General features: G+C 32.8%; 2 protein-coding genes across 2 annotated transcripts; both read left to right on the top strand.

Moving 5' to 3' along the window:
- Window positions 1-10043: 10043 nt before the first annotated feature.
- On the top strand, window positions 10044-19840 carry LOC139396847 (myelin-associated glycoprotein-like; the record flags this gene model as incomplete). The annotated part of the gene is made up of 5 exons (XM_071143765.1): window positions 10044-10313; window positions 11481-11765; window positions 12879-12966; window positions 14712-14781; window positions 19272-19840. Coding segments are annotated over 5 exons (956 nt in total), but the record flags the coding sequence as incomplete, so codon positions are not given.
- LOC139396846 (mucin-22-like) lies at window positions 19569-20675 on the top strand. The gene has a single exon (XM_071143764.1). The coding sequence runs from the start codon at window positions 19569-19571 to the stop codon at window positions 20673-20675; it is 1107 nt and encodes a 368-aa protein (XP_070999865.1).
- Window positions 20676-21393: the final 718 nt, after the last annotated feature.

Raw genomic sequence — 21393 nt, 5'->3', positions numbered from 1 at the left:
TAATAGGTATAATAGTTATAATAGTTATAGTAGTTATAATAGTTATAGTAGTTATAATAGTTATAGTAGTTATAATAGTTATAATAGTTATCGTAGTTATAATAGTTATAGTAGTTATAATAGTTATAGTAGGTATAGTAGTGGTAGTAGTTGTAGTAGGTATAATAGTTATAGTAGGTTTAATAGTTATATTAGGTATAATAGTTATAGTAGGTATAGTAGGTATAATAGTTATAATAGTTATAGTAGTTATAATAGTTATAATAGTTATAGTAGGTATAATAGTTATAGTAGGTATAATAGGTATAATAGTTATAATAGTTATAGTAGGTATAATAGTTATAGTAGTTATAATAGTTATAATAGGTATAATAGTTATAATAGTTATAGTAGTTATAATAATTATAATAGTTATAGTAGGTATAATAGTTATAGTAGTTATAATAGTTATAATAGTTATAATAGTTATAATAGGTAGTTATAGTAGTTATAATAGTTATAATAGTTATAGTAGGTATAATAGTTATAGTAGTTATAGTTATAGTAGGTATAATAGTTATAATAGTTATAATAGTTATAGTAGTTATAGTAGTTATAATAGATATAATAGTATAATAGTTATAGTAGTTATAGTAGGTATAGTATAGTTATAGTTAGTAGGTATACTAGTATAGTAGGTATAGTTATAATAGTTATAATAGTTATAATAGTTATAGTAGTTATAGTAGTTATAATAGATATAATAGTTATAATAGTTATAGTAGTTATAATAGTTATAATAGTTATAGTAGGTATAATAGTTATAGTAGTTATAATAGTTATAGTAGTTATAATAGTTATAGTAGGTATACTAGTTATAGTATAATAGTTATAGTAGTTATAGTAGTTGTAATAGTTATAGTAGGTATAATAGTTATAATAGTTATAGTAGGTATAATAGTTATAGTAGTTATAATAGTTATAATAGGTATAATAGTTATAATAGTTATAGTAGTTATAATAGTTATAGTAGTTATAATAGTTATAGTAGTTATAATAGTTATAATAGTTATCGTAGTTATAATAGTTATAGTAGTTATAATAGTTATAGTAGTTATAATAGTTATAATAGTTATAGTAGGTATAATAGTTATAATAGTTATAATAGTTATAGTAGGTATAGTAGTGGTAGTAGTTATAGTAGGTATAATAGTTATAGTAGGTATAATAGTTATAGTAGGTATAGTAGGTATAATAGTTATAATAGTTATAGTAGTTATAATAGTTATAATAGTTATAGTAGGTATAATAGTTATAGTAGGTATAATAGTTATAGTAGGTATAGTAGGTATAATAGTTATAATAGTTATAGTAGGTATAATAGTTATAATAGTTATAATAGGTATAATAGTTATAATAGTTATAATAGTTATAGTAGGTATAGTAGTGGTAGTAGTTATAGTAGGTATAATAGTTATAGTAGGTATAATAGTTATAGTAGGTATAATAGTTATAGTAGGTATAGTAGGTATAATAGTTATAATAGTTATAGTAGTTATAATAGTTATAATAGTTATAGTAGGTATAATAGTTATAGTAGGTATAATAGTTATAGTAGGTATAGTAGGTATAATAGTTATAATAGTTATAGTAGGTATAATAGTTATAATAGTTATAATAGGTATAATAGTTATAATAGTTATAGTAGTTATAATAATTATAACAGTTATAGTAGGTATAATAGTTATAGTAGTTATAATTGTTATAATAGTTATAATAGTTATAGTAGGTATAATAGTTATAGTAGGTATAATAGTTATAGTAGGTTTAATAGTTATAATAGTTATAATAGTTATAATAGTTATAGTAGTTATAGTAGTTATAATAGGTATACTAGTTATAATAGTTATAGTAGTTATAATAGTTATAATAGTTATAGTAGGTATAATAGTTATAGTAGTTATAATAGTTATAGTAGTTATAATAGTTATTGTAGGTATAATAGTTATAGTAGGTATAATAGTTATAGTAGTTATAGTAGTTGTAATAGTTATAGTAGGTATAATAGTTATAGTAGTTATAATAGTTATAATAGTTATAGTAGGTATAATAGTTATAGTAGTTATAATAGTTATAGTAGGTATAATAGTTATACTAGTTATACTAGTTATAGTAGTTATAATAGTTATAATAGTTATAGTAAGTATAATATTTATAGTAGGTATAGTAGGTATAATAGTTATAATAGGTATAGTAGGTATAATAGTTATAATAGTTATAGTAGTTATAATAGTTATAATAGTTATAGTAGGTATAATAGTTATAATAGTTATAATAGTTATAGTAGGTATAGTAGTGGTAGTAGTTATAGTAGGTATAACAGTTATAGTAGGTATAATAGTTATAATAGGTATAATAGTTATAGTAGGTATAACAGTTATAGTAGGTATAATAGTTATAATAGTTATAGTAGTTATAATAGTTATAATAGTTATAGTAGGTATAATAGTTATAATAGTTATAATAGTTATAATAGTTATAGTAGGTATAGTAGTGGTAGTAGTTATAGTAGGTATAATAGTTATAGTAGGTATAATAGTTATAGTAGGTATAATAGTTATAGTAGGTATAGTAGGTATAATAGTTATAATAGTTATAGTAGTTATAATAGTTATAATAGTTATAGTAGGTATAATAGTTATAGTAGGTATAATAGCTATAGTAGGTATAGTAGGTATAATAGTTATAGTAGGTATAATAGTTATAGTAGTTATAGTAGGTATAATAGTTATAGTAGGTATAATAGTTATAGTTGGTATAGTAGGTATAATAGTTATAGTAGGTATAATAGTTATAATAGTTATAGTAGGTATAATAGTTATAGTAGGTATAATAGTTATAGTAGGTATAATAGTTATAATAGTTATAGTAGTTATAGTAGTTATAGTAGGTATAATAGTTATAATAGTTATAGTAGTGGTAGTAGTTATAATAGTTATAGTAGATATAATAGTTATAATAGTTATAGTAGTTATAATAGTTATAGTAGGTATAATAGTTATAGTAGGTATAATAGTTATAATAGTTATAGTAGGTATAATAGTTATAATAGTTATAATAGTTATAGTAGTTATAGTAGGTATAATAGTTATAGTAGGTATAATAGTTATAATAGTTATAGTAGGTATAATAGTTATAGTAGGTATAATAGTTATAGTAGGTATAATAGTTATAGTAGTTATAGTAGTTATAGTAGTTATAGTAGTTATAGTAGGTATAATAGTTATAGTAGGTATAATAGTTATAGTAGGTATAATAGTTATAGTAGGTATAATAGTTATAGTAGTTATAGTAGTTATACTGGTTATAGTAGGTATAATAGTTATAGTAGGTATAATAGTTATAGTAGTTATAATAGTTATAGTAGTTATAGTAGTTATAGTAGGTATAATAGTTATAGTAGTTATAGTAGTTATAGTAGGTATAATAGGTATAGTAGTTATAGTAGTTATAGTAGGTATAATAGTTATAGTAGGTATAATAGTTATAGTAGTTATAATAGTTATAGTAGTTATAGTAGTTATAGTAGGTATAATAGTTATAGTAGTTATAGTAGTTATAGTAGTTATAGTAGTGGTAGTAGGTATAATAGTTATAGTAGGTATAATAGTTATAATAGTTATAATAGTTATAGTAGTTATAATAGTTATAATAGTTATAATAGTTATAGTAGGTATAATAGTTATAGTAGTTATAATAGGTATAATAGTTATAGTAGTTATAGTAGTTATAGTAGTGGTAGTAGGTATAATAGTTATAATAGGTGTAATAGTTATAGTAGGTATAATAGTTATAATAGTTATAATAGTTATAGTAGGTATAATAGTTATAGTAGTTATAATAGGTATAATAGTTATAGTAGTTATAGTAGGTATAATAGTTATAGTAGGTATAATAGTTATAGTAGGTATAATAGTTATAGTAGTTATAGTAGGTTTAATAGGTATAATAGTTATAATAGGTATAATAGTTATAGTAGGTATAATAGTTATAGTAGTTATAATAGTTATAATAGTTATAGTAGTTATAATAGTTATAGTAGTTATAATAGTTATAGTAGTTATAGTAGGTATAGTAGGTATAATAGTTATAGTAGTTATAATAGTTATAATAGTTATAGTAGTTATAATAGTTATTGTAGTTATAGTATGTATAATAGTTATAGTAGTTATAATAGTTATAGTAGGTATAATAGTTATAGTAGGTATAATAGTTATAATAGTTATAGTAGTTATAATAGTTATAGTAGGTATAATAGTTATAGTAGGTATAATAGTTATAATAGTTATAGTAGTTATAGTAGTTATAATAGTTATAGTAGGTATAATAGTTATAATAGTTATAGTAGTGGTAGTAGTTATAATAGTTATAGTAGATATAATAGTTATAATAGTTATAGTAGTTATAATAGTTATAGTAGGTATAATAGTTATAGTAGGTATAATAGTTATAATAGTTATAGTAGGTATAATAGTTATAATAGTTATAATAGTTATAGTAGTTATAGTAGGTATAATAGTTATAGTAGGTATAATAGTTATAATAGTTATAGTAGGTATAATAGTTATAGTAGGTATAATAGTTATAGTAGGTATAATAGTTATAGTAGTTATAGTAGTTATAGTAGTTATAGTAGTTATAGTAGGTATAATAGTTATATTAGGTATAATAGTTATAGTAGGTATAATAGTTATAGTAGGTATAATAGTTATAGTAGTTATAGTAGTTATACTGGTTATAGTAGGTATAATAGTTATAGTAGGTATAATAGTTATAGTAGTTATAATAGTTATAGTAGTTATAGTAGTTATAGTAGGTATAATAGTTATAGTAGTTATAGTAGTTATAGTAGGTATAATAGGTATAGTAGTTATAGTAGTTATAGTAGGTATAATAGTTATAGTAGGTATAATAGTTATAGTAGTTATAATAGTTATAGTAGTTATAGTAGTTATAGTAGGTATAATAGTTATAGTAGTTATAGTAGTTATAGTAGTTATAGTAGTGGTAGTAGGTATAATAGTTATAGTAGGTATAATAGTTATAATAGTTATAATAGTTATAGTAGTTATAATAGTTATAATAGTTATAATAGTTATAGTAGGTATAATAGTTATAGTAGTTATAATAGGTATAATAGTTATAGTAGTTATAGTAGTTATAGTAGTGGTAGTAGGTATAATAGGTGTAATAGTTATAGTAGGTATAATAGTTATAATAGTTATAATAGTTATAGTAGGTATAATAGTTATAGTAGTTATAATAGGTATAATAGTTATAGTAGTTATAGTAGGTATAATAGTTATAGTAGGTATAATAGTTATAGTAGGTATAATAGTTATAGTAGTTATAGTAGGTTTAATAGGTATAATAGTTATAATAGGTATAATAGTTATAGTAGGTATAATAGTTATAGTAGTTATAATAGTTATAATAGTTATAGTAGTTATAATAGTTATAGTAGTTATAATAGTTATAGTAGTTATAGTAGGTATAGTAGGTATAATAGTTATAGTAGTTATAATAGTTATAATAGTTATAGTAGTTATAATAGTTATTGTAGTTATAGTATGTATAATAGTTATAGTAGTTATAATAGTTATAGTAGGTATAATAGTTATAGTAGGTATAATAGTTATAGTAGTTATAATAGTTATAGTAGGTATAATAGTTATAGTAGGTATAATAGTTATAGTAGGTATAATAGTTATAGTAGTTATAATAGTTATAGTAGGTATAATAGTTATAGTAGTTATAATAGGTATAATAGTTATAATAGTTATAGTAGTCATAATAGTTATAGTAGTTATAATAGTTATTGTAGTTATAGTAGGTATAATAGTTATAGTAGTTATAGTAGTTATAGTAGGTATAATAGTTATAATAGTTATAATAGTTATAATAGGTATAATAGTTATAGTAGTTATAATAGTTATAATAGTTATAGTAGTTATAGTAGTTATAATAGTTATAGTAGTTATAGTAGTTATAATAGTTATAGTAGGTATAATAGTTATAATAGTTATAGTAGTTATAGTAGGTATAGTAGTGGTAGTAGTTATAGTAGGTATAGTAGTTATTGTAGTTATAGTAGTTATAGTAGTTATAATAGTTATAGTAGTTATAGTAGTTATAGTAGGTATAATAGGTATAATAGTTATAATAGTTATATTAGGTATAATAGTTATAGTAGTTATAATAGTTATAATAGTTATAATAGTTATAGTAGTTATAATAGTTATAGTAGTTATAATAGTTATAATAGTTATAATAGTTATAGTAGGTATAATAGTTATAATAGTTATAATAGTTATAGTAGTTATAATAGTTCTAGTAGTTATAATAGTTATAGTAGTTATAGTAGTTATAGTAGGTATAATAGTTATAGTAGTTATAGTAGTTATAGTAGTTATAGTAGTGGTAGTAGGTATAATAGTTATAGTAGGTATAATAGTTATAATAGTTATAATAGTTATAGTAGTTATAATAGTTATAATAGTTATAATAGTTATAGTAGGTATAATAGTTATAGTAGTTATAATAGGTATAATAGTTATAGTAGTTATAGTAGTTATAGTAGTGGTAGTAGGTATAATAGTTATAATAGGTGTAATAGTTATAGTAGGTATAATAGTTATAATAGTTATAATAGTTATAGTAGGTATAATAGTTATAGTAGTTATAATAGGTATAATAGTTATAGTAGTTATAGTAGGTATAATAGTTATAGTAGGTATAATAGTTATAGTAGGTATAATAGTTATAGTAGTTATAGTAGGTTTAATAGGTATAATAGTTATAATAGGTATAATAGTTATAGTAGGTATAATAGTTATAGTAGTTATAATAGTTATAATAGTTATAGTAGTTATAATAGTTATAGTAGTTATAATAGTTATAGTAGTTATAGTAGGTATAGTAGGTATAATAGTTATAGTAGTTATAATAGTTATAATAGTTATAGTAGTTATAATAGTTATTGTAGTTATAGTATGTATAATAGTTATAGTAGTTATAATAGTTATAGTAGGTATAATAGTTATAGTAGGTATAATAGTTATAATAGTTATAGTAGTTATAATAGTTATAGTAGGTATAATAGTTATAGTAGGTATAATAGTTATAATAGTTATAGTAGTTATAGTAGTTATAATAGTTATAGTAGGTATAATAGTTATAATAGTTATAGTAGTGGTAGTAGTTATAATAGTTATAGTAGATATAATAGTTATAATAGTTATAGTAGTTATAATAGTTATAGTAGGTATAATAGTTATAGTAGGTATAATAGTTATAATAGTTATAGTAGGTATAATAGTTATAATAGTTATAATAGTTATAGTAGTTATAGTAGGTATAATAGTTATAGTAGGTATAATAGTTATAATAGTTATAGTAGGTATAATAGTTATAGTAGGTATAATAGTTATAGTAGGTATAATAGTTATAGTAGTTATAGTAGTTATAGTAGTTATAGTAGTTATAGTAGGTATAATAGTTATAGTAGGTATAATAGTTATAGTAGGTATAATAGTTATAGTAGGTATAATAGTTATAGTAGTTATAGTAGTTATACTGGTTATAGTAGGTATAATAGTTATAGTAGGTATAATAGTTATAGTAGTTATAATAGTTATAGTAGTTATAGTAGTTATAGTAGGTATAATAGTTATAGTAGTTATAGTAGTTATAGTAGGTATAATAGGTATAGTAGTTATAGTAGTTATAGTAGGTATAATAGTTATAGTAGGTATAATAGTTATAGTAGTTATAATAGTTATAGTAGTTATAGTAGTTATAGTAGGTATAATAGTTATAGTAGTTATAGTAGTTATAGTAGTTATAGTAGTGGTAGTAGGTATAATAGTTATAGTAGGTATAATAGTTATAATAGTTATAATAGTTATAGTAGTTATAATAGTTATAATAGTTATAATAGTTATAGTAGGTATAATAGTTATAGTAGTTATAATAGGTATAATAGTTATAGTAGTTATAGTAGTTATAGTAGTGGTAGTAGGTATAATAGTTATAATAGGTGTAATAGTTATAGTAGGTATAATAGTTATAATAGTTATAATAGTTATAGTAGGTATAATAGTTATAGTAGTTATAATAGGTATAATAGTTATAGTAGTTATAGTAGGTATAATAGTTATAGTAGGTATAATAGTTATAGTAGGTATAATAGTTATAGTAGTTATAGTAGGTTTAATAGGTATAATAGTTATAATAGGTATAATAGTTATAGTAGGTATAATAGTTATAGTAGTTATAATAGTTATAATAGTTATAGTAGTTATAATAGTTATAGTAGTTATAATAGTTATAGTAGTTATAGTAGGTATAGTAGGTATAATAGTTATAGTAGTTATAATAGTTATAATAGTTATAGTAGTTATAATAGTTATTGTAGTTATAGTATGTATAATAGTTATAGTAGTTATAATAGTTATAGTAGGTATAATAGTTATAGTAGGTATAATAGTTATAGTAGTTATAATAGTTATAGTAGGTATAATAGTTATAGTAGGTATAATAGTTATAGTAGGTATAATAGTTATAGTAGTTATAATAGTTATAGTAGGTATAATAGTTATAGTAGTTATAATAGGTATAATAGTTATAATAGTTATAGTAGTCATAATAGTTATAGTAGTTATAATAGTTATTGTAGTTATAGTAGGTATAATAGTTATAGTAGTTATAGTAGTTATAGTAGGTATAATAGTTATAATAGTTATAATAGTTATAATAGGTATAATAGTTATAGTAGTTATAATAGTTATAATAGTTATAGTAGTTATAGTAGTTATAATAGTTATAATAGTTATAGTAGTTATAGTAGTTATAATAGTTATAGTAGGTATAATAGTTATAATAGTTATAGTAGTTATAGTAGGTATAGTAGTGGTAGTAGTTATAGTAGGTATAGTAGTTATTGTAGTTATAGTAGTTATAGTAGTTATAATAGTTATAGTAGTTATAGTAGTTATAGTAGTTATAGTAGGTATAATAGGTATAATAGTTATAATAGTTATATTAGGTATAATAGTTATAGTAGTTATAATAGTTATAATAGTTATAATAGTTATAGTAGTTATAATAGTTATAGTAGTTATAATAGTTATAATAGTTATAATAGTTATAGTAGGTATAATAGTTATAATAGTTATAATAGTTATAGTAGTTATAATAGTTCTAGTAGTTATAATAGTTATAATAGTTATAGTAGTTATAATAGTTATAGTAGTTATAATAGTTATTGTAGTTATAGTAGGTATAATAGTTATAGTAGTTATAATAGTTATTGTAGTTATAGTAGGTATAATAGTTATAGTAGTTATAATAAGTATAATAGTTATAGTAGTTATAATAGTTATAGTAGGTATAATAGTTATAATAGTTATAGTAGTTATAGTAGGTACAGTAGTTATAGTAGTGGTAGTAGTTATAGTAGGTATAGTAGTTATTGTAGTTATAGTAGTTATAGTAGTTATAGTAGTTATAATAGTTATAGTAGTTATAGTAGTTATAATAGTTATAGTAGGTATAATAGTTATAGTAGTTATAATAAGTATAATAGTTATAGTAGTTATAATAGTTATAGTAGGTATAATAGTTATAATAGTTATAGTAGTTATAGTAGGTACAGTAGTTATAGTAGTGGTAGTAGTTATAGTAGGTATAGTAGTTATTGTAGTTATAGTAGTTATAGTAGTTATAGTAGTTATAATAGTTATAGTAGTTATAGTAGTTATAATAGTTATAGTAGGTATAATAGTTATAGTAGTTATAGTAGGTATAATAGTTATAGTAGGTATAATAGTTATAATAGTTATAATAGTTATAGTAGTGGTAGTAGTTATAGTAGGTATAGTAGTTATTGTAGTTATAGTAGTTATAGTAGTGGTAGTAGTTATAGTAGGTATAATAGTTATAGGAGTCGTAGTATCAATTGTTGTGCTTTCAGAGCTGCTGGTAATTCTGTCCTTTCCCTCCAGATCCTCCCAGGAACACATCAGTATCTGTGAGTCCCTCTGATTCTGTGTTAGAGGACAATTCAGTGACTCTGACCTGCAGCAGCGATGCCAACCCACCAGTGACCAGTTACCGCTGGTACTCAGTGAGAGAGGGGAAGGAGGACTATGTGGCCTCTGGACAAAAAATAATCCAGGCCACAATGAATGTTATTGACGGAAGAGAATACTACTGTAAAGCCCAAAATCATCATGGAGAGGATCAGTCAGCGACTACAAACGCATCTGTGGAGTGTAAGTGAGGTTGCAAAATTCCGTAACTCTCCCAAAATATTCAGTTTTTTTTTTTTCACCTTTCTAGGACCGAGGGTAGAATTGAGTTGTTTGGATGAATGAGGTGCCCTATGTAAACTGCCTGTTACTCAGGCCCAGAAGCTAGGATATGCATATAATTGGTATTATTTTATAGAAAACACTCCAAAGTTTCCAAAACGGTTAAAATAATGTCTGTGAGTATAACAGAACTGATATAGCAGGCAAAAACCTGAGGAAAATTCATCCAGGAAATGCTATTATTTTGAAATGGCTGTTTTTCCATTGAAAGCCTACCCACCATACAAAGACTTATGACCCAGTTCACGATCCCTATGGCTTCCACTACATGTGGCCAGTCTTTAGGCATTGTTGCAGGCTTTTACTCTGAAAAATGAGGGAGAAACACCACCTTTAATGAGAGGACAGTGGAAATTTCCAGACATGAGTCCAGCGAGTGACCGGGAATGCACCTTTCTTGTTTCTCCTTTTCTATTGACGAAGCTTTTGTCCTGTTGAAATATGATTGATTATTTATGACAAAAACAACCTGAGGATTGATTATAAACATAAAGAGGGACTTTATTGAACAAAACTATTGTGAAACTGGGAGTCTTGTGAGTGCAACCATATGAAGATCATCAAAGGTAAGTGATTAATTTTATCTCTATTTCTGACTTGTGTAACTCCTCTACTTGGCTGTTTGTAATGTTTTGTGAGCTGGGCTCTGTCCTCAGATAATCGCATGGTATGCTTTCCCCGTAAAGTATTTTTGAAATCTGACACTGTGGTTGGATTAACAAGAATTTAATCTTTAAACCGATGTATAACACTTGTATGTTTTATGAATTATTATAATGAGTATTTCTGTTTTTTAATTTGGCGCTCTGCAATTTCACTGGCTGTTGACCAGGTGTTCCGCTATCGCTACCCTGGTTGGTAGATTTTGGGAAAGTTATCACATTGTTGTAACCCTAGGTGTAACCCTAGATGTTATTGTTTTTTCTCCTCAATCAAACATTTGCTCGTTAGCAATGAATTAAACAGTATAATTTATCAAAGTTTCATAAACTATAAAATAAGGATGAAGGTCAAACTTGAATAGAAAATGTTAATTCCTCTCCTTGTTCTTCTGTCTCTTCTTTCTAGTTGCTCCTCAGATCTCATCCTCCTCTCGCTGCCTCCACTCCAGATCTCAGGTCAGCTGTACCTGTGACAGCCACGCTAACCCCGCCCCCTTGGTGCAGTGGCGTCTGTCTGGCCGACATGTCAATCATTCCACAGCCACGGCCATCAGGGAGGAGCCTCTGGGCAGAATTGGCCTCAGGAGCACTCTGACCATCCGTCAATCACAAGAAGACACGCCCACTGCACTTTGCCTCAGCTCCAACTCTCAGGGCTCTGCCAGTCTGCAGCTTTGTGTCACCTCCACAGGTAAGACACACCTCCACAGGTAAGACACACCTCCATAGGTAAGACACACCTCCACCGGTAAGACATACCTCCACAGGTAAGACACACCTCCACAGGTAAGACACACCTCCATAGGTAAGACACACCTTCACAAGTAAGACACACCTCCATAGGTAAGACACCTTCACAAGTAAGACACACCTCCATAGGTAAGACACACCTCCATAGGTAAGACACACCTCCATAGGTAAGACACACCTTCACAAGTAAGACACACCTCCATAGGTAAGACACACCTCCATAGGTAAGACACACCTCCACAGGTAAGACACACCTGGGTAGGTAAAGGGTCAGGTGAGAGATAAATAGGGACAGCTCCAACTGTCAGGACTCTGCCAGGCTGCAACTCTGTGCCACCTCCACAGGTAAGACACACCTCCACAGGTAAGACACACCTCCACAGGTAAGACACACCTGGGTAGGTAAAGGGTCAGGTGAGAGATAAATAGGGTCAGCTCCAACTGTCAGGACTCTGCCAGGCTGCAACTCTGTGCCACCTCCACAGGTAAGACACACCTCCACAGGTAAGACACACCTCCACAGGTAAGACACACCTGGGTATGTAAAGGGTCAGGTGAGAGATAAATAGGGACAGCTCCAACTGTCAGGACTCTGCCAGGCTGCAACTCTGTAGCACATCCACAGGTAAGACACACCTCCACAGGTAAGACACACCTCCACAGGTAAGACATACCTCCACAGGTAAGACACACCTCCACAGGTAAGACACACCTGGGTAGGTAAAGGGTCAGTTGAGAGATAAATAGGGACAGCTCCAACTGTCAGGACTCTGCCAGGCTGCAACTCTGTAGCACATCCACACATAAGAGGAACAGTTAAAACACACCTGGACAGGTGTGAGGCGACAGGTGAAAAAGACAGATGGAGTTGAAGTGGAACAGAAACCTCTGAGGAAAGATAGCTTAGACAGTTCCACGTCAACAGGTAACACACCTGGACAGGTAATGAGAGAGAGATGGGGACAAGGGAAAAGAGCTGAAGAGGAACAGACAGAAACAAGTGAGAGAGAGCTGGTCTCCCGGTCTCTTTCATGTCTCATCCTTCTGACCGTAGGTTACCAGATGCTGTCTCTGTTGGTGGGAGCTGGGGCAGGTGCTGCTGGGATGCTGTTGCTGTGTGTTGTAACATGTGTCATTGCCAGGTCAGTCATACATCCCTCATACCGTGCTGCTGAGTGTAAAAACACTGTTCATAACATTATCCTGTTCAGTATTTGGCAGACATCAGTCCAACATAAGTCATCATTTCAGATTTATTGTAAGTAATTTTTTGTGGTTTTGTGGTTATCCAGACATGAACGATATATGGTAAACACAGGAGACTGATATATGGTAAACACAGGAGACTGATATATGGTTGTAAACACAGGAGACTGATATATGGTTGTAAACACAGGAGACTGATATATGGTGGTAAACACAGGAGACTGATATATGGTTGTAAACACAGGAGACTGATATATGGTGGTAAACACAGGAGACTGATATATGGTTGTAAACACAGGAGACTGATATATGGTTGTAAACACAGGAGACTGATATATGGTTGTAAACACAGGAGGCTGATATATGGTAAACACAGGAGACTGATATATGGTTGTAAACACAGGAGCATGATATATGGTTGTAAACACAGGAGACTGATATATGGTTGTAAACACAGGAGACTGATATATGGTTGTACACACACAGGAGACTGATATATGGTTGTAAACACAGGAGGCTGATATATGGTTGTAAACACAGGAGACTGATATATGGTTGTAAACACAGGAGACTGATATATGGTTGTACACACAGGAGACTGATATATGGTTGTACACACAGGAGACTGATATATGGTTGTACACACAGGAGACTGATATATGGTTGTAAACACAGGAGACTGATATATGGTTGTAAACACAGGAGACTGATATATGGTTGTAAACACAGGAGACTGATATATGGTTGTAAACACAGGAGACTGATATATGGTGGTAAACACAGGAGACATGATATATGGTTGTAAACACAGGAGACTGATATATGGTTGTAAACACAGGAGACTGATATATGGTTGTACACACAGGAGACTGATATATGCTAAACACAGGAGACTGATATATGGTTGTAAACACAGGAGACTGATATATGGTTGTAAACACAGGAGACTGATATATGGTTGTACACACAGGAGACTGATATATGGTTGTACACACAGGAGACTGATATATGGTTGTAAACACAGGAGATTGATCTATGCTTGTAAACACAGGAGACTGATATATGGTTGTACACACAGGAGACTGATATATGGTTGTAAACACAGGAGACTGATATATGGTTGTAAACACAGGAGACTGATATATGGTTGTAAACACAGGAGACTGATATATGGTTGTAAACACAGGAGACTGATATATGGTTGTAAACACAGGAGACTGATATATGGTTGTAAACACATGAGATTGATCTATGCTTGTAAACACAGGAGACTGATATATGGTTGTACACACAGGAGACTGATATATGGTTGTAAACACAGGAGACTGATATATGGTTGTAAACACAGGAGACTGATATATGGTAAACACAGGAGGCTGATATATGCTAAACACAGGAGACTGATATATGGTTGTAAACACAGGAGACTGATATATGGTTGTAAACACAGGAGACTGATATATGGTTGTAAACACAGGAGACTGATATATGGTAAACACAGGAGGCTGATATATGCTAAACACAGGAGACTGATATATGGTTGTAAACACAGGAGACTGATATATGGTTGTAAACATAGGAGGCTGATATATGGTAAACACAGGAGACTGATATATGGTAAACACAGGAGACTGATATATGGTTGTACACACAGGAGACTGATATATGGTTGTACACACAGGAGATTGCATGCCAAGACAACCTGGGATCTGAAACCGGAGGACATAACAGAGCTCATACTAACTGACTGGGTAAGTGTCAATACACACACACACATACACGCACACACAAGCGCGCACACACACACACACACACACACAAGCGCGCGCGCAAACACACACACAACACACACACACAAGCGTGCACACACACAACACACACAAGCGTGCACACACACACACACACACACCCTTCCTGTATCCTCCCCAACCTATCCTGTTTACGACCCTGTTTTTATGCCTCTCTCCTTGTCTGGTACCTCTCTCAACACAGCCTGATCTGATTGACTTTGTCTGGTACCTCTCTCAACACAGCCTGGTCTGATTGACTTTGTCTGGCTGTAGAAGTACAGTACCTGTATTTGTATATAGTTCCGTAAACTCTCTCACATACAGGCTGCCTTGGAAGCATAAGGAATAATGGACACCACCCAGGAAACGAACGACGGAGAAACATTAACAGTGGGTGACTTGATGAGAGAAGTGAATCCAACTGCACATCCCATTATTCTACGTGCTCCGTTTACTGAGTGGTGTCCATCACTGGCTTTGTGCTCCGTTTACTGAGTGGTGTCCATCACTGGCTTTGTGCTCCGTTTACTGAGTGGTGTCCATCACTGGCTTTGTGCTCCGTTTACTGAGTGGTGTCCATCCCCGGCTTTGTGCTCCGTTTACTGAGTGGTGTCCATCACTGGCTTTGTGCTCCGTTTACTGAGTGGTGTCCATCACTGGCTTTGTGCTCCGTTTACTGAGTGGTGTCCATCACTGGCTTTGTGCTCCGTTTACTGAGTGGTGTCCATCACTGGCTTTGTGCTCCGTTTACTGAGTGGTGTCCATCACCGGCTTTGTGCTCCGTTTACTGAGTGGTGTCCATCACTGGCTTTGTGCTCCGTTTACTGAGTGGTGTCCATCACTGGCTTTGTGCTCCGTTTACTGAGTGGTGTCCATCACTGGCTTTGTGCTCCGTTTACTGAGTGGTGTCCATCACTGGCTTCATGCTCCGTTTACTGAGTGGTGTCCATCACTGGCTTTGTGCTCCGTTTACTGAGTGGTGTCCATCACCGGCTTTGTGCTCCGTTTACTGAGTGGTGTCCATCACTGGCTTTGTGCTCCGTTTACTGAGTGGTGTCCATCACTGGCTTCATGCTCCGTTTACTGAGTGGTGTCCATCACTGGCTTTGTGCTCCGTTTACTGAGTGGTGTCCATCACTGGCTTTGTGCTCCGTTTACTGAGTGGTGTCCATCACTGGCTTCATGCTCCGTTTACTGAGTGGTGTCCATCACTGGCTTCATGCTCCGTTTACTGAGTGGTGTCCATCACTGGCTTTGTTTTCCTTCCAGTCCATAGACTACCCTTTGTTCAAAGATGACCTTACACCAACCTTCTCCACACCTTAAACCAACTCCCCACATCTTATACCAACTCTCTCCACCTTAAACCAACTCCCCACATCTTATACCAACTCTCTCCACCTTATACCAACTCTCTCTCCACCTTATACCAACCTTCTCCACACCTTATACCAACTCTCTCCACACCTTATACCAACTCTCTCTCCACCTTATACCAACTCTCTCTCCACATTATACCAACTCTCTCCACACCTTATACCAACTCTCTCCACACCTTATACCAACTCTCTCTCCACCTTATACCAACTCTCTCCACACCTTATACCAACTTTCTCTCCACCTTATACCAACTCTCTCCACACCTTATACCAACTCTCTCCACACCTTATACCAACTCTCTCCACACCTTATACCAACTCTCTCCCCACCTTATACCAACAATCTCTCCACCTTATACCAACTCTCTCCACCTTCAACCAACTCCCCACACCTTACACCAAATCTCTCTCCACCTTCTACCAACTCTCTCTCCACCTTATACCAACTCTCTCCACCTTATACCAACTATCTCTCCACACCTTCTACCAACTCTCTCCCCACCTTATACCAACTCTCTCCACACCTTATACCAACTCTCTCCACACCTTATACCAACTCTCTCCACACCTTATACCAACTCTCTCCACACCTTATACCATCTCTCTCCCCACCTTCTACCAACTCTCTCTCCACCTTCTACCAACACTCTCTCCACCTTATACCAACTCTCTCCACACCTTATACCAACTCTCTCCACACCTTATACCAACTCTCTCCACCTTATACCAACTCTCTCCACACCTTATACCAACTCTCTCCACACCTTATACCAACTCTCTCCACACCTTATACCAACTCTCTCCACACCTTATACCAACTCTCTCCACCTTATACCAACTCTCTCCACCTTATACCAACTCTCTCCACACCTTATACCAACTCTCTCCACACCTTATACCAACTCTCTCCACACCTTATACCAACTCTCTCCACACCTTATACCAACTCTCTCCACACCTTATACCAACTCTCTCCCCACCTTATACCAACTCTCTCCACACCTTCTACCAACTCTCTCTCCACCTTCTAACAACTATCTCTCCACACCTTATACCAACTCTCTCCACACCTTATACCAACTCTCTCCACACCTTATACCAACTCTCTCCACCTTATACCAACTCTCTCCACCTTATACCAACTCTCTCCACACCTTATACCAACTCTCTCCACACCTTATACCAACTCTCTCCACACCTTATACCAACTCTCTCCACACCTTATACCAACTCTCTCCACACCTTATACCAACTCTCTCCACCTTATACCAACTCTCTCTCCATCTTATACCAACTCTCTCCACACCTTATACCAACTCTCTCCCCACCTTATACCAACTCTCTCTCCATCTTATACCAACTCTCCACACCTTTTAACAATTTGTGCTCACCAGCACATACAGTGCCTTGCGAAAGTATTCGGCCCCCTTGAACTTTGCGACCTTTTGCCACATTTCAGGCTTCAAACATAAAGATATAAAACTGTATTTTTGTGGGACACAATCATGAAGTGGGACACAATCATGAAGTGGAACGACATTTATTGGATATTTCAAACTTTTTTAACAAATCAAAAACTGAAAAATTGGGCGTGCAAAATTATTCAGCCCCCTTAAGTTAATACTTTGTAGCGCCACCTTTTTCTGCGATTACAGCTGTAAGTCGCTTGGGGTATGTCTCTATCAGTTTTGCACATCGAGAGACTGAATTTTTTTCCCATTCCTCCTTGCAAAACAGCTCGAGCTCAGGGAGGTTGGATGGAGAGCATTTGTGAACAGCAGTTTTCAGTTCTTTCCACAGATTCTCGATTGGATTCAGGTCTGGACTTTGACTTGGCCATTCTAACACCTGGATATGTTTATTTTTGAACCATTCCATTGTAGATTTTGCTTTATGTTTTGGATCATTGTCTTGTTGGAAGACAAATCTCCGTCCCAGTCTCAGGTCTTTTGCAGACTCCATCAGGTTTTCTTCCAGAATGGTCCTGTATTTGGCTCCATCCATCTTCCCATCAATTTTAACCATCTTCCCTGTCCCTGCTGAAGAAAAGCAGGCCCAAACCATGATGCTGCCACCACCATGTTTGACAGTGGGGATGGTGTGTTCAGCTGTGTTGCTTTTACGCCAAACATAACGTTTTGCATTGTTACCAAAAAGCTCAATTTTGGTTTCATCTGACCAGAGCACCTTCTTCCACATGTTTGGTGTGTCTCCCAGGTGGCTTGTGGCAAACTTTAAACAACACTTTTTATGGATATCTTTAAGAAATGGCTTTCTTCTTGCCACTCTTCCATAAAGGCCAGATTTGTGCAATATACGACAATATTGTTGTCCTATGGACAGTCTCCCACCTCAGCTGTAGATCTCTGCAGTTCATCCAGAGTGATCATGGGCCTCTTGGCTGCATCTCTGATCAGTCTTCTCCTTGTATGAGCTGAAAGTTTAGAGGGACGGCCAGGTCTTGGTAGATTTGCAGTGGTCTGATACTCCTTCCATTTCAATATTATCGCTTGCACAGTGCTCCTTGGGATGTTTAAAGCTTGGGAAATCTTTTTGTATCCAAATCCGGCTTTAAACTTCTTCACAACAGTATCTCGGACCTGCCTGGTGTGTTCCTTGTTCTTCATGATGCTCTCTGCGCTTTTAACGGACCTCTGAGACTTTCACAGTGCAGGTGCATTTATACGGAGACTTGATTACACACAGGTGGATTGTATTTATCATCATTAGTCATTTAGGTCAACATTGGATCATTCAGAGATCCTCACTGAACTTCTGGAGAGAGTTTGCTGCACTGAAAGTAAAGGGGCTGAATAATTTTGCACGCCCAATTCTTCAGTTTTTGATTTGTTAAAAAAGTTTGAAATATCCAGTAAATGTCGTTCCACTTCATGATTGTGTCCCACTTGTTGTTGATTCTTCACAAAAAAATACAGTTTTATATCTTTATGTTTGAAGCCTGAAATGTGGCAAAAGGTTGCAAAGTTCAAGGGGGCCGAATACTTTCGCAAGGCACTGTAGTTTTTTTTAGTTTTTCCATGCAGATTGTTTAGTGTGTCTTCTATCTTCTAGACTCTCTCTCAGGAAGAGGACTCTCTGTACGCCAGTAAATCCACACTGACCGGACACCCGAGAGCCAACGGGGCCAATGGGAAAGGGACCAGAGGGGTTAATCCAGACCTCCATGGGCCCCAACCCACAGACCCTCCTGGAGGTCTACACTACAAACCCCCACCCATAGGCCCCCTTAACAGTGATCACGTACCCCTCCAGCACTCCAGCCTGGACACCACCACGACCAGGATAGAGGGGTAGGGAGCGGGGGGTGACATCAGGGGTGAGAGAGAGTGACATCAGGGGTGAGAGAGGATGACAGTTTCCTACCAGGAGAACACCTATATGTCAGTTTCCAACCAGGAGAACATCTATATGTCAGTTTCCAACCAGAACACCTATATGTCAGTTTCCAACCAGAACACCTATATGTCAGTTTCCAACCAGGAGAACACCTATACGTCAGTTTCCAACCAGGAGAACACCTATATGTCAGTTTCCAACCAGGAGAACACCTATATGTCAGTTTCCAACCAGGAGAACATCTATATGTCAGTTTCCAACCAGGATAACACCTATATGTCAGTGTCCAACCAGGAGAACACCTATATGTCAGTTTCGTACCAGGAGAACATCTATATGTCAGTTTCCTACCAGGAGAACATCTATATGTCAGTTTCCAACCAGGAGAACACCTATATGTCAGTTTCCAACCAGGAGAACATCTATATGTCAGTTTCCAACCAGGAGAACACCTATATGTCAGTTTCCAACCAGGATAACATCTATATGTCAGTTTCCAACCAGGAGAACACCTATATGTCAGTTTCCTACCAGGAGAACACCTATATGTCCGTTTCCAACCAGGAGAACACCTATATGTCAGTTTCCTACCAGGAGAACACCTATATGTCAGTTTCCAACCAGGAGAACATCTATATGTCAGTTTCCAACCAGGAGAACATCTATATGTCAGTGTCCAACCAGGAGAACACCTATATGTCAGTTTCCAACCAGGAGAACATCTATATGTCAGTGTCCAACCAGGAGAACACCTATATGTCAGTTTCCAACCAGGAGAACATCTATATGTCAGTTTCCAACCAGGAGAACACCTATATGTCAGTTTCCAACCAGGAGAACATCTATATGTCAGTTTCCAACCAGGAGAACACCTATATGTCAGTTTCCAATCAGGAGAACATCTATATGTCAGTTTCCAACCAGGAGAACACCTATATGTCAGTTTCCAACCAGGAGAACACCTATATGTCAGTTTCCAACCAGGAGAACACCTATATGTCAGTTTCCAACCAGGAGAACATCTATATGTCAGTTTCCAACCAGAACACCTATATGTCAGTTTCCAACCAGGAGAACACCTGTCACCTTACCTATATTTCAACTGAACAGGACATTTGATTCAGGAAATCTTTTCAATCGCCTGATGTTGTTGTTGTTGCTCGACTGTGTTGATTTAATTTATGTTAACTCTCAGAGTGAAAAAAACATGGGAGGGGTCCTCATTATTATATTTCCCAGCAGGCTTCAGGAATAGAAGTCATTGAATGCAACAACCGTGTGTCTCTTGTCACTAACAAAATACAGTAATGGACGGGCATCTCTCACATTCACTAGAAATGCATTCTGGGAAATGTGCAAATACAGCTTTGCACCCTACAGTGTCAAAACAAAACCCCCAATGGTCAGCGTGTGCTGACTAAACGTGTTCACGTGTTTTAAAAAAGGGGTTCAACATGTTCTGGTGTTTACAATCTGTTGTTATGAGCTGAACCCGGTTCAAATCAAATCAAATGTTTTTGGTCACATAGACATGGTTAGCAGATGTTAATGTGAGTGTAGTGAAATGCTTCTAGTTCAGACAGTGCAGTAACAAGTAATCTAACAAGTAATCTAACAATTCCCCAACAACTACCTTATACACGCAAATCTAAAAGGGGTGAATGAGAATATGTACATATAAATATATGGATGAGCGATGGACGAACGGCATAGGCAAGGTGCAATAGATGGTATAAAATACAGTATATACATATGATATGACTATGTAATATAGTCAATATATAATAAACATTATTAAAGTGGCATTGTAGGCAGCAGCCTCTTTGAGTTAGTGATT

Source organism: Oncorhynchus clarkii, unplaced genomic scaffold (assembly GCF_045791955.1).
Source record: "Oncorhynchus clarkii lewisi isolate Uvic-CL-2024 unplaced genomic scaffold, UVic_Ocla_1.0 unplaced_contig_6699_pilon_pilon, whole genome shotgun sequence".
NCBI classification, from domain to species: Eukaryota; Metazoa; Chordata; class Actinopteri; order Salmoniformes; family Salmonidae; genus Oncorhynchus; species Oncorhynchus clarkii.
This window is presented reverse-complemented; position numbering and strand designations above follow the sequence as displayed.